Source organism: Haemorhous mexicanus, chromosome 12 (assembly GCF_027477595.1).
Source record: "Haemorhous mexicanus isolate bHaeMex1 chromosome 12, bHaeMex1.pri, whole genome shotgun sequence".
Taxonomy (NCBI): Eukaryota; Metazoa; Chordata; class Aves; order Passeriformes; family Fringillidae; genus Haemorhous; species Haemorhous mexicanus.
This window is the reverse complement of record NC_082352.1, coordinates 22,769,676-22,784,346: the sequence shown is the minus strand read 5'-3', so window position 1 is coordinate 22,784,346 and position 14,671 is coordinate 22,769,676. Positions and strand designations below refer to the sequence as shown.

Genomic DNA, 14,671 nt, shown 5'->3' with positions numbered 1-14,671 from the left:
AAAACAAAACTACAAAATACACAAGGCCCTCAAATTGAACAATAGTAAACAATGCACTAAAAAAAGAAGAAAAAAAAAAGTTTCTGACTCGCTCAACTGTATTTTTGTTTCAATTTAACATTACAAGGATTTCTATCCCCTAAAAGGAGTGGATGCAAACATTGGTAGCTGTGGGTGCTGAAATAAAAATCATCTTATCTAATGTGAGTGCTGTACCCTACAGTGGCCATAGGGTGCTATACTAATTAGTGCTTGTCCCCAACCCTCTATTTTCCAAACCGCAGAAGGCAGAAGATGGATGAAAACTCACAACCTGAAGCCACACCTGGCCACAGGTGACAAAATTAATAAGCTGCTGACACATATCTTTGGTCTGGAGTGCATACACCCCAAGACTGAATACCCTGAGTTTGCATTCAAGAATTACCAGTTTGGGAGTTAGATTTGTCTGCATATAACTCCTAGAAAATCTTAGGCATGTCAACCCCAAGTGGATTTCTGCTTTACTTTGCAGTCAAAGTTCAAGACACATGCACTCCCCCCCAGCTATTTACTAGAGATTTTTGGCACCTACCCTTTTGTGCTCTCACTCATGCAGACTCCACTTGCAAGCAGGCAATAAATGTTAGCAGGCAAGGTTTTAAGGAAAGTAAGACTCCTCATGCATGCAGATCATCTCAGAAGTTCCACATATACCTACTTGTTATCTAGCTGCATTTACAATTTGCAATTACAATTTTTTTCTTGTTACAGTGAAAGACACATTTTTCAACACACTCTGAACTCTTGAAAGAAAATCATGCAGACTAGTAAACATACATATTCATTTGATTTAATAAATTGAATTAAATGATCAACCATTACAAAACCTTTATGTACACTGCATATTAAAAATGTGAAACTCTGCTTCAAAATTCTGTACCAGCAAAAGTATACAGGAGTTCAACAAATAATTACATTGATTTAAAGTAAGTAAGGGAAGAAAAGCCTTCCAAGGACTGTTAAAAGCAAAAATGAGGCAACAGCCCATGGCTTAGCAATTCCCTAAACCATGGATAGCCCATGGTATATGCCTGTATTGCGGTGATGCTACAAGAAACAAGGCTTAATGTATTACTTCCTCCTTAGCAGTCACACTACTTGCTACTCTCAGGCACAAGAGCAGATAGATAAATCCTTAGTTTAATTCAGCTTGGCCATTTTTCATAGATAAAATCTGCCTTGTTCAAATACTGAATTTTTTGCATATCACATCTCCAGAAGCATCTATAAGTTTCTCTGTGCTGTGAGGATCACCAGCAATCCAGCAGCCTGCATTGACACTTCACCAAACAGAGGGGATGAAAGAATCTAAGCTGAAGTCAAAGCTGAAGTTGCATTTGCTAATTGAAAGATTTTTCTTGAAACAGCCTGAAAGTCAGCCAGACACAACTATCTCGGATCTTTTTCTTGAGTGCAAAATGTGAGTCATTATCTACACTAAGACTGCATTCTGCACCTCCTTGCAGTCTCACTTATTATGTAGCTTTCAAGAGACTAAATTATGCTTTTTAAAGAATAAATGTTTTTCTACTCTAACTACACAGAACTGTTGCTCCACTCTAATCATGCTGCAGAGCTGCAACACTAACTGCTCTTTACATGTTATTAGCAGAGTGTGGGAGACTGAGGAATAAAAGCCAAAAGCTGTTTTTTACATTCACTTTTGTCTTGACTCTCTAAGACCTCTCCTTGCTCCAGTTCCCACGCATGTAGTGTTGCAGACAACACTGTGCCAATGAAAAAACAGATAACGTGAGTACTAGTCCACAATATGTGTCTGAACTAATCAGACTCAAGCACTACAAATAACATCAAATGACTAGAGCTAAAGTATTTCCCTACACTTCATTATGATAGAAACTGCAAGAAAAAGGTGCGATACCAAAGTAAAACACTAGGTAGGTACCAGTTTTCTATATTTAAGATTAATTTTCTATCCTTTTAGAAAAGTTGGAGTGTTTCTAAGGAATATACACACATGTAGACACCATCAAAGAAAAAGCATAATTACACAACAAAAAACAGCATCTGTACAAGTATTCTCTTGTGTGGGTTCCAGTGCATAAGGCCAAATACATCACTTTCTCTGTAAACAGTGCTCTTTATTTCTGCACTTCTCTTGTTGGCATGTGCAATTCTATTTTCATGTAAACAAACATTTACCATTTCCAATTGCATTCTGCAGTTAAGGTGATTTTAGCCCAGGTTAAACTCACATTCCCTTAAAGAACAATTTTTTTAATCCAACAAAGTCTTCTGTGATTTTTGATGAACTTTAGCTGAGGCAGAAAGCAGCTGTTGAAAAGCCCATAGAATAACCTTCTCATAGAGTTGCTGAAGATCTATATATGTATACACATATTTATAAATCTCCTGAATAGATAACATTATATCATTGCCTTAGTTGCGGACTTGGTATTGTTGAATTAACAGCTGGACTTCGTGATCTTAAAGGTCTTTTCCAACCTAAATGATTGTACAATTCCAAATGTGAGGAACAGGACCTCGCGATACAGGCTACTTCTGATCCTCTAGCTATTCCATTGCAGGACTCGCCAGATGGTGCTGTTAGGCAAGCTTGCTCTTTCAGCACAGAAAGGCAGTATGCCAAAACTGCACACTGAAGCTGCATGCTGAAAGTAATGTGTGACAGTAAGACCACTGCAGGTCACTAGTCTGTGACTTGCTTTGCATTGCCTCTTTCTGCTAGTGCCCTCCTCCTCCACCAACAGCTCAGTGGCACTACCTGCTCACCCCAAGCTCCTCTCCAGAAAGCAAAATTGGGGTTTGTTACACCTCCTTTTATCCTGCTTTGTTCCACATAAGTGCTTCCTTGTAGTGCACCTGCCTGACTATAGCATGCCTGCAAACTGCAAACACAGGGGGGAAAAGGAGAAGCAGCAGAGGGGCCAGATGTTCTAGCATTATCACCACTTCAGCTGCCATCTCAGTGACAAAATCAGACTGACCCCAGGCGGTAAGGGAGCTACAACAAGCAGAAAAACAGGCTGTAGTGGGCCTCAAGTTGCAGCAGACAGCACTCCAATGTTGTATTGCACTAAATAGTTTATTTAGTTGTTGTTGTTGCAGTGGTGATGGGCAATTTTTACTGGGCATGTTGGGTCAAGTAGATGGGTTTTCCCCCTCCCTCATTCCATGGTCTCCCCCTCACATCCCCCCTGTTATACACACCTGGCCTGTCCCATAGGTAATTCGCCCCTCCCCAATGGCATCCCATTGGCTCCAGTCCTCTCTCCCCCGCCCCCATCCCCGAGGGTATAAAACCTCCTGTGTGAGAGTTCCCTGCCCTCTTTTCTACCTGGGTGGCCCCATCACCTGAGTGTCTTGCACCAAGCCAATAAACAAGATACTTGCACCCACGTGGAGAAGAGCGCCTCTCGTCTTTTCCCTTTGTCTATGCGGGTCCGTGTGGGCTAGAGTCTTAGCTAGCCGGATTGGACTCATATAAGGCCCAGGAAAAACACGGATTACCGCACTCCAACACCTCCCACATCTCTCAGCTGAGACTCACAAAGTATGGCAACATTCAGTAGCATCACAATACGTGTTTCTGTAAATAATGAATACTCCTTAATGTAAGTTATTTTACTAACAGTTACACTGTCATTACTTTTCTGTGATAGTAGTAGTACTTCTTTGGTGATACCATTTCTTCAAGAAGAGCTCTGGTAAAGAGAATAATCAGAAGTCTCTCAAATTCTTGAGGCATAATCATGTCTTCACAGGGCAATGCAAATTTTCAAAATGTGATCTGAAAAGCATTAGCTTATATGGTTTAGCTGCTAGTCCTGAATCAAGCACTGTTCCTGGGCATCCCTGCTAACAGCTACTAATAGAAACAAGATCCTAGACTAGATGAGCCCTGGGACAGTTCCACAATAACTATTCTTACGTATTGTCCAAAGGAAATTAACTATACAAACTGGCCAACAGAGCAATCACTTTCTTCATGACTTAGACTGCTGAGCTGCAGGGCCACTAGTATCTGCTTGCCAAGAAACTAGAGACATTACAGAAAGCTATCCAGTTTTACCAAGCAGGGTAAAAATACAGTCAGTGATAGTACTGATCCCAAAAAGATCTCATTTCTAAGATGCGTACTCTTCAGACCCAGAAAGGCAGAAAAGAAAGAAATTGTCCACTGGATGATTTAACTCTTGCTCATTTAACTCTTGCTTCCAGGGAATTTTATTAGTTTGTCACGTAAGACATATAACGTTGGAATCAAGTAATCAGATCTTTTCAGGTCAGCTCTGAAAGGGGTACAGTTTCTTAGTAACTTCCTTTCAGCACAGAATTCAACCCAAAGAGACTTAATCAAGTAGCAAAAACTAACTTTATAGCTAAAAAGTCCCTCCTATTAAACTGCTAATTTTTTTTCTGGGAAATTAAAAAGACTGCAGGAAGATAGAAAGAGTGCCTCATGTTAGAGCTGCAAAACCATGCTCTGTCTTTGAGCTTTGGACAAAAGGCTGGAACGAAACACTCCCTTAGAACAAACAATTCTGGGTCTGTTGTGGGAAGACTGAAAAATCAGTCTGGATTAAAGCAAAAGTATTTCAGCGAAGAATTACAAATACCTGCTCCCCTACAATGACTTCTGAGCAAATGAATCTTAGCTGTCTTTGTCAAAGTCTTCCCTGGCCATTTTCTGTCTGAGAAAATTTCCAGCATACTTTCATTTTAAACAGTCTGTGCAGCATTTTTTAAGTCAAAGAACTTACAGATTACACAGAAATTACTTCACATAACGTACTCAGTTGTGGGTCCCTTCCAGCTCAGAATACTCCGTGATTTTGCTGATTTCCCAGATTGATTTCTTCCACTGAAAAATGAACACCTAATGCTGGATTATGTGCACAACCTTTTGTTACCCAAAAATGACTGTCCTGTATGCTGATCTTTCAGAGCAATCATACAAAATGAATGTAATTCTCTCTTATGTACTTAAAATTCACCAAATGCAGCAGTACTGACTGTAAAAAGAATGATAACAGTGAATGCCATCATGCATTTCATAGAATTAATAAACGTTTGTTCAAGGCATGATAAATAAAGAAAAGATCACCTGAAGGTCTACCTCTCCTCATCAAATTTACTCACTGCATTCTTCACCTACAAGACATTACACCAATGCAATCACCACCAAAATTGCATCTGTGAGCTAAAGTTAGAAACATAGTTTGCTACTCAAAATAGTAAAATGCTGGAACACAACAAAGCTGGTCAAAGAATAACACACAACAATACTACTAGTAATTCTTGCAGTAAATCACCCCACAGACAAAATATCACTTTCCGATATTCTTCTGCAGCTAGAAATCACACATCTTCATAAGGCAGAAGCTTACTGTATCAACAATATGCAGATTGGTATTTGAATGGGTACAGAAAAAGTTCGTTTGGAGGGTGTGTTCTAGGATCACTGGTAGTCCTAAAAGTTAAAAGACTTTCCAATACTAAGTAGGTGAAATTCATAAGCCCACCTAATTTTTTTTTTAATAGAATAGCAATGTTACAACTAAAATAATAAAATATAGTAAATGTACTATAGTAATTCTGAATTATAACATTATATTACCATTTCAGGTGATACTGCTAATTCAGCTTTTGGAAATATACTTTTTTTTAGAATCTAGTGCTAAATGAGATTTGAAGAATTGTTTCCAGGAAATCATCACAATTAAAGACTTTATAATACAATGAAACATACCATCCATTTAATTATATGATCATTAAAGTTATTTTTCTAAAAGGTACTGTTTCCTTTGGAAGGTTTAAAAATATTTTTTAGAGTTAGATGAAGTCGTCCAGCTGAAGCAGTGTCAAAGCACAGCCCTATAATACCTATTTCTCTATGCATTGCAGCTGAAGATCACAAAAAGTGTTTTCGGCTACTAGAATTACTGGTGTTCAAGAAATGAGGTCTGCTTAGTGCAGCTTTTGTTAGGAATTTTTACGATGGCAAAACTGGTGTGACAAAGAGACACCCACAGTGACTGAATGCTATTCACTTACTTGAGACTCTGTCGGCACTGGTACAATAGCGTCCTCAAATTCAAACAGTCCGAGGACGATTGGACTGAGGTGCGCCCTGTGTGCCTCACTTGAAGCAACTGTTGCAGCTAAGAAATACTGACAAATGCTTCCGATCAGCATGTCACCTTCACCTAGAAAGAGGCAGGACACAACAAAAAATGGGAAGGCATTTCCTAAAATGATGGGAAGGGTTCTCTAAACTCTCTCATCTCCAACAAACGAAACCACCTTAACCTGAATCAGCCACGTTCCCTACGAAAAAGGAAGAAAAATTAAAATTAAAAAAAAAAAAAGAAAAAAAAAAAAGGGGGGGGGGGAGGGGGAGGCGCAGAGGAAAAGAGGGAGAGGTGAAAAAATAAAACCAACCCCCCAAAAAACCCACCTAAAATAACCAGGCTGATTTTCGCCAGCTTTACCTCTGTCGGTGCGACATCGGCTCCGCCGCAACTGGTATTACCGCTAGTCCGCCGCCACAGGCAGGGGCGTGCGTAACCCGCTAAAAACATCTCCTTTAAAGTACCGTTGTTTAAGACGGGAAAAAAAATGGTCTGACCGGGACTTCCAAACCTGGCAGTGGCATAACCGCACCCCCACCCGCATCAGCCTGCCCGTACCTTGTCGCCGCCTGCCGCCACCGCCGCGGCTCCGAGCTACCGACAGAGACAATGAGCCGCTTTCAGACGTGGCCGAGGCGCCGGGGCAGCGGGAGGAGCCCGAGAAGGCGATCCGCCCCGCCCCCGGAGCATCCCCGGGCAAAGGCGCAGCCCTTAGGCAGCCGCTGTCCGCTGGCCTGCCCCGCCCAGCACGAGTGGGACCGGCGCGGCGGGGCAGTGCTGCCCGCCCCGCAGGGTCCCGGCTGGCTCGCCGAAACCGGCTCGTGGCAATGCCGCCTGGCCGCCGCAGCAGCCAGAGCCCCGCCATCTGTCCTCCGCGGGATCCCGCGTGCCTTGGGCCTTTCCGTCGCAGCAACCCCCTCCTCCCGGCCCCCGCCTTCTCCCTCCATCCTGGCCCAGCACCCCCAGGCGAACAGAGCTCGGCGCGGCCGCGTCCCCCTCGCCTCTTGCGAGTAGAACGAGAGGATAATGCCCCCTCCAAAACGAGCTGCTTGGTGAGTTAAAAGGCAGCGAGGTGGTTTCTTTTCTCCTAGTTCTACCTCTTATAACACTCCCGAAGCATGGCTCTTATACGGCCATGTTTCCACGTCAGTTTATGCATAGGACTTTAAACTTAAAGCTGCTTTCTTTTTCCTTTTTACAGAACCTTGATTAATCCTAGCAAGCCACCATGTCCTTGAGCCACCATGTCCTTTCTCAATGACGAGCATTTAGATTGTTCTATCATATGTATACAGAGAAGATCTGTGTGGCTGAACTGTGGTGTGTGGTTTTGAATTTTTTGTTGCTTAGCAAGCTAAAGGAAGAGTCCTTGCAGATAGCTTTCTGAGAAAGGCTCTTCCTTCCTAAACCTCTTCTAATGCTGGTTGCAGTGGATCCTCAGGTATACATTTTTCCCATGTAGTTCAGTTTGTTAAGCTATAAAATCTTGCTTTTTCTCTATTGCTTGGTTACTTAAAAAAGTAGAATGTCTCTTCAAACTCGAGAAAGGAATCAGAACTGTGAACCAAGAACTATGGTCAGTATAAAAAGTCATCTAGGAAGTGACCACAGCAGAGGTATCACAGGTTTTTGTCCCTGCTATGGTAACATCTGCCTTTATGGCTCCTTTTATCCTGCATTCAGTTATTAGTCCCGGTTATGAAACACCTCTTTGACAAGAAATGGAGGGATGGCTTCAGGTCATATTAAACAATTACATGCCACCTGCAAGTAAATAACTCTTTTGATTGCCTCCTTTTAATGTATATAGTTCCTTGCTTACATTACTGTAGAGGATTTTTTCCAGTTTTCGCCATCTAAAGGAAAAGAGAAACTTAAGGATATTGTTCTCTGTATTTCTGGAACTAGGCCTGATCTCCATTTCTTATTTCACATGCATTCACTGAACTGTTGCTCTCAGCAGCATCACTTGTTTTAACTTAATGTGAAAGGCTACAACAGGAGAAAAAAGTGAGAGAGGGATTAATGGAGTCTCCCAGTACTGTGGCTTTCGAGCATTAGTCTCTACCGTGTTTCTGTGGCTGCCTCAACAGGCTTCTGTTCATATTGGAGGAAGATTCTTATGCATTCCATTTTTGTGGCAGTAGAACATTCAAACCCTTAAAAATTGCGGTCCTGTGGTCTCTCCAGAGATTTCTACCCCTTGTTCATGTCCACCTTAATGCTTGTGCAGATACATACCAAGTTCAGCCAGGGAACTGACTTGTCTGAAAAAGTGATTATATATTTGGTAAAGATCATCACCATAATTAACTCCCTGAATTAACTCATGCAGTCACACAAGCACCATTACTGCTGCAAGGGAGAGCACACCATATGTACACCAGCAGGAGATATGGGGGAAACAAGCTCACAGCCCCCTTCTTTCATGCTGTGCAGTGGCTAGAAGCACAAAAAAGCAGTGGACAGTTGCTTTGACTCTGGAGATGTTGATACAAAGCCAATTATCGGTAGCTCTACGCTGCCACGTAGAGACTTCAAAGATCCAAGAGCAAACTGGAGATTTCTGGAAAAGGTAGCTCTCCCAGCTGCCAGGATGTTCAATTCTAGAGGATGATGGCCAAAAGGTGGCATACTGCTCAGCTGCTCTTTCATATTTCATAGCTGCACCGTGTTTTAACAGTTCAAGAGAACCAAAGACACTTGGAATTTTTTACAGAATTCTAGCATCTAGATTTGTTTTAAATTCTAGATTTAAATGTCCTGCCATAACACTGCTTTGCTAGAATTAATTCTTTAATACAAAACTGAAAATATAATGGAAATTTTGTTGTTTTCTCTTGTAATCTTGTCTAGCATAAAAAGTAAGCCCAGAAAAAGAAGATAAAAAAATCTTCCCTATGACCAGCACCATCAAGAATGAAGGACATAGTCTTTCAATGTCTACCAGGTGATTATAATTTTTTATCTGTTCTAAACAATTTAAGCCCTGAAGGTAATTATTCACTTGCTTTGAAACTCTGAGTCTTCCCCGGTATAATTTTTTGCTAGTTTTCTTTCAATAGATAAAAGGATTCTCTGTTTTACTATTCACAATTCACGGTCAGGTGCTACAGTAATAATACCAGTAGTAAATGGTTGTGCAAATTTTGCACACACTATCACCCAAAACCTGATTTTTCACATCAACCTTGAATTTATTCATCATCCAATTTAATAATTAAATTGCTGAGTATGTATAGTCACAGAAGTGCATCTCTGACCTCAATTCATCCCTGCAGTTTTTCACTTCATAGTGCACATACATAAATGCATGTACAAATAACTCTTGACAACTCTAAGACTGCAGTGAATTGATTTACAAGAAGTAAAATCAGTTAATGTTGTTACTTTTAGCATATTATTTTCAGTTTTCAAAATGGTTTTTGAGGCATGTTCCAATTGCAATAAAATAACTAGGCTCTTTTTTACTGTCAAAAATATAAACTTTTCCAGCTCCAAAGCAGTGTTCCTAAAGAAATTAGATGAATGAACATGTATTTTAAAAAGGATGCACAAACAGAGCATACTTGAAATATACTTACAAAATTCTGATCTTCTGCAGTAAGAAGTGTATAGAGAATAAAATCAGGTAACTATTTTTGAATGGCATTTCTACAAAGTCTTCTCATGCATCTCTTCAGGACTGGTGCTGTTTGTAGGATAGTACTGGAGATACAGGCAGAACAGGTGATACTGGAATTGTAGTCAACACCTGATTCTGGAACAAAAATGTCTTAATCCTACCAAACACCCAAAGAAAGATAAGGAGGATGCTGACATACTGAATCCAGGCAAATTTAATAATTTCCCAAAATCCTGGCTGATATTTAAGGAAAGTCAAGGAGTCTAATAGAGAACCTTCTGATGCTACCATTGTAATATCTAAACAAGGAAACTCACAGACAGAAAGGCACAAACCTTATTAAGACATCGTTTTATGTCACAAATGCTAAGCCTCTGAACCATAGAAATACCTAAAAGCCTTCTACCACGGTAGGTAACAAAAGCTGGAGAGAATGTCTGTCCTAGAAGACATTTAAACCAATTCTGGGTAAAGTACCTACTTTGTGCCTGAGTCATCAGGAAGTACTTATTGTTAATATTCAGGCGGGTAAACAAATCTTGTAAGAAGTGTGCTCCATACAGATTCTTCTAAATGCAGACTTGTTCTTGTCTCAGAAAAAGAACGAAGAACATAACGAATGAAGAATTACTTTTTCAAAAGAAAAAAATTCTGTTTGCACATGAACAGATATAACAACCTCCCACTGCAGGAGTTATTATTTGGTGAGATGATCTTGCATACAGATTTCTAATAATTTGCTTTAGGTCACAGACTACAGTATCATGCTTTGTGAGTGGCATCTGTGACAGATTGGGACAGCAGGTACTACAGAACCAAAGCAAGATGTACTATGAATATTCCCTGACAATAGCTAATAAACTGCTTTAAAGGCCCTTTTAGCAAAGCTGAAAAGCAACACGTGTTACCAATAAAGAAAGGCAAACATTGGTTATGAAGGCACAACCATCTGAAGGAATGGACAAATAGGTATTTCATCAACTACAGAACTGTAACATTTGCTTAGCTAACAAAAAAAAGAGTTTAGCAACACATCTGAGAGAAAACATTTTCATTTGGCCTGCATGTGGTGGAGGCTCAAATAATATAACCCTGTTATGTCGCAGTTTGTGCAGTTTTTGAAGGATATAAGATAACTTCCACTGGGTAACGAATGGTGGCATTAATGATAAATGGTGTATCCATTGCTCTTCCAGTCATCCAAAGAGGGCTGGGATCTGAAAAGACTGTTGTCACTATAATGGAGAAGGGAAATGTCCAGGTTAAGGGGCTTTTAGGTATTCATACAGAAGTCATATACCTCAAAAAACAGCTGCCAATATGCTAACTACTACTGTCCTGTAGCTACACATTCAGGCTTACCATTTCTATCCCAATATGCTGCAATGATGTTTGCCAGATCATAGTCACTTGCAAAAGGACTTGTGCCATTGACCACAGACACCTGTTACAACAAGGAGACACTTTAATTATTTGTCCAGTCTTCAAGAAGTAATTCTACTGAGTTTCTTACACAAAGTCACCATGCCCTTCAAGGAATGAACATAAACATCAGACTGAACATCTTGGCTGAAAAACCTCTTTCTTCTTGTAGTATAACAAGAAGACACCAGTTCAAAAGTCTTACAGTTCACTCTGTGCAGTAGTACAAATAATAAGGGTGTCACCTAGGATACTAGGAGGATTAAGAGATCGGGGGGGAGGGGGGGTTTGAACTGATGGGGAAGGGAAAAACATTTTCTCACATTGTATCTGGTATCCAGTCCACAGTGGTTAAGTAATTGCCTCTGGTTTAATTTCAAGTCTCCATTCACATAGAGCTGAGACCCTGGCACAGGAGAAAAAAACTGAAGAAAAGCCATGCTCTGCATCACAAATGTTGACATTCTCTGAAACAGTGAACACAAAAAAGGAAAATTTAGTGGGGAGGAGGAGGGACACAACGTACTTTTCTACCTCTTGGTATTTACATATTTTTCTACACGGATTTGATTTTTCTAGGACTCCCAAGTTTCAGATCATCACCTTAGTCTATACAAGAGACCACCAAATAAAAAATACCGCTTTTTTTAAAAAAGTGAACTACCTTAGTTAATAGTTAACTAATTTTATTATCTCAACAAAGTTACACAGGAGATTCAGTGAAGTGCAATGTCTGTGGCCAATGACAGAATAGCCATAACATGTAAAAAGCAGCAAGGTGACTAAACACATTCATTGGAGACACACTTTAAAAAACGCAGCAGTCAAAATCAAGGACTTGTACTCTACAACAAGAACCAAATAAAGAAGGGAGGTCCTTAGTTCTTATCAACCACTCAGTCTGAAGGAAAATTTCCACATTTACGGTGGGATAAAAAAAAGTGTTGTGAATATCGTAACTCTCTGTGATGCTAATACCTGACCAAACACTTCAGCCCAAAATCAGGACTGTTGGGCCTTTATTCTGGGCCTCACGCTTAAGAATGTTTTCTACACCACAAAGCTATGCTTGCTAAGCTTGTCCATTTGCAATCAGCAAGACTCTCTAAAGAAACAGCCTAATCTCCCTAGGTAAACAACTTTTTGTCAGTGTGGCTGCACCCAACGCAGCTCTGTATTATTGCTCTTTTCAGATGTATCCCTGGGTTCTCTGTGTGCTGGTGGTTTACTCTTTGCTTTAAGGTATTAACTGTGCTGCCATTTGAGGTACAATGGCAGCAGAACTGCATTGTCTCGTCTTCCTGTAATACTTCCTCATCCCACTTACAAGATAGAGAAGATCCTGGCGGATGATTATTGATGCTTCATGAGCTGTTAAGCAAAATCTAAGGAGTTTTAGGCTGCTGCAACAGCCTGACTCTCCACCTCAGAAAATGAACTGGTTATGTCAAGACGCAGCAGTCTGTAGGAATGTACATCCTTCTGCCTATTGCAAGACTCTCAGTTATTTTCAGGTGCCACTCACACTGATACTCACTGTTGTACATTTCTGTCCTGTATAGTGAGTGCACTACAGCCCAAGAGAATATAGAGCTTAAAAATATTAAAAAAACAAAAAAAAAACCCTAACAAAGCATATCAAAATACACAAGAGAGTTAGACTAGGAATGACACAGCAGAGGAGGAGAAAATTCAATATTTTTCAGTGAAATACATATTTTGGATAGGAATTTCAAATGTGGAAGGTTTCTTTTCATCTTTTGTATAACCACTACTGGAATTTTACAATGGCTTTATACATCACAACAAACAAAACTAAAAATGCTCACATAAAGTTGGTAGGAAAAGAGTAGAATTAGCTGAACACCAACTACGTGCTCTGTTGGTTGTAATGGAAGTTCCAGTTTAAAATGCAACTGATCCACTTTGCCATCTTGATTCTTGTCTTCTTCTCTCGTCTAAATAAAATTTTTTTAAAGACAGGAATTTCTGTTAGAAAGAAAAACAAAAAAAGTAAAACCCCCAGGTGACCCTACAACAGCAGCACGCACATACCAAAGAAGGAAATAACCTGCATAGTTAGGAATGTAATAAAAAGCTACCTGGCTATTTACACACAGAGGACTAGAGACAAACAAAAAGCCAACAACACTGTTGTCTGTTATACAAGGTCTCATACACCCCTCCAGGGAGGAAAAGTTTACTTGAAGGTCTTTTCTGCCCTAGACCATTTCAACCACCTCCCTTGCATGCCACAAAGCATGCCTTGGTGCTGGATATTCTGTGTAAGACACAGTGCAAATATATGACTGGTGATCAGGCTTGTGCCTCCCGCTATTGTAGCATGCCTCTTAAATGGTCTCCGTAGGCTGATTCCTGGCTGTAAGCCAAGGCTTGCTATGCTTGTATGCCAGTGTCCAGTACTTCAGCTACTTGCAAAATATAGCAGGGTTCATAAAGAGGCAGACAGAAAAATAACTGCCACTGTGAAATCCCAGAAAGAAAAGTGACTGCAAGGCAGAGATGATGTGCTTCTGAAGGCACATATCTACTTCCAAATCTAGGGGTACCCTGCAAACTTCACATCATGACAAGCCATGTGGCCAGGGTAGAGGGGCACAACTAATTTGATGAACGTAAACCGATGTGTTTACACAAACCACCAGCGGTGCTTATGGACATGGTTTAGTGGCAAAATTGTTAGGGTTTGATTAATGACTGGACTTGGTCTCAAGGGCTTTTTCCAACTTAAGTAATGCTACGATTCAGCAACACTGAGAGGGAGTGAAACGGGACTCATTAAAATTCCAGCAAATCCCGATGTGAGGCAGAAGGTTATACATAAAGCTACTGCTACCTGAAGGCAGCAGTGCCTGACGGGCCACCCGCTCAAAAGCGCCATCAGCACTCGTGCCCTGAGCTGGCTGCCGGCCCACTGGCCCCACTCTGCAGCCTCGCTTCTCGCCAGTGTTGCCGGGCCGCCCCAGGCAGGCCTACCGACAGGAGCGGGACTCGGAGCCGGTCCTCCTGGAGCCTGTTGAACGTTGGGAATGTGCTCCACGCCAAGAAGCTGCCCGGGCCGGACCCGATGGTGGCGACGAAGAGAGCCTCGTACTGGAAACGAACAGTGGGCTGCTCCAAGTACGCGCTCTGCTTCAGCCAGAAACCTGAGGGCAGAAACAGAAGATTTCAGGACTGCGCCAGGCCCGGCCGGGTCGCGTGGGGTCCAGTGGCGCTCACCGTGGCTCCGGTAGGCCACCAGCAGCGGCGGCACATAGGTGAGCGCCGTGATGAGCAAGAGGGACAGTGCAGCGGCGGAACAGAACCCAGCCCGGTAGCGCGTGTACAGCGCGGGATGCGAGTACAGCTCCACGCCAGCCATGGCGAGCGGCCCTCAGTGCCCGCAAGCACTCGCGCCGGCCGCCCGCGCCCGCGCCTTCAGCGCTGCACGGGGCGGAGCGTCGGA

At 41.6% G+C, this 14,671-nt stretch overlaps 2 protein-coding genes across 4 annotated transcripts in view; both read right to left on the bottom strand.

The window, feature by feature from the left end:
* Positions 1-6,221, bottom strand: part of LOC132332925 (carbohydrate sulfotransferase 5-like) — a 20,909-nt gene extending 14,688 nt beyond the window's left edge. The window contains exon 1 of the mRNA XM_059857660.1: positions 6,082-6,221. The gene's annotated coding sequence lies outside the window, so the exon portion shown is untranslated. The remainder of the gene's footprint in view (positions 1-6,081) is intronic.
* On the bottom strand, positions 6,094-14,671 carry TMEM231 (transmembrane protein 231). 3 transcript variants are annotated; one of them, XR_009488006.1, is made up of 8 exons: positions 14,446-14,671; positions 14,203-14,372; positions 13,035-13,163; positions 11,529-11,672; positions 11,146-11,227; positions 10,913-11,018; positions 9,743-10,027; positions 6,094-6,233 (listed from the first exon to the last, which is right to left on the bottom strand). XR_009488006.1 is itself a non-coding variant. In XM_059857667.1 (7 exons), the coding sequence occupies exons 1-7, from the start codon at positions 14,585-14,587 to the stop codon at positions 9,838-9,840; spliced, it is 963 nt and encodes a 320-aa protein (XP_059713650.1). In that variant the 5' UTR covers positions 14,588-14,671; the 3' UTR covers positions 9,093-9,837. The 3 variants fall into 3 exon arrangements, 1 of the variants encoding a protein (XP_059713650.1); XR_009488007.1 differs by lacking the exon at positions 6,094-6,233 and adding an exon at positions 7,938-8,150; XM_059857667.1 differs by lacking the exon at positions 6,094-6,233 and having other exon boundaries at positions 9,093-10,027.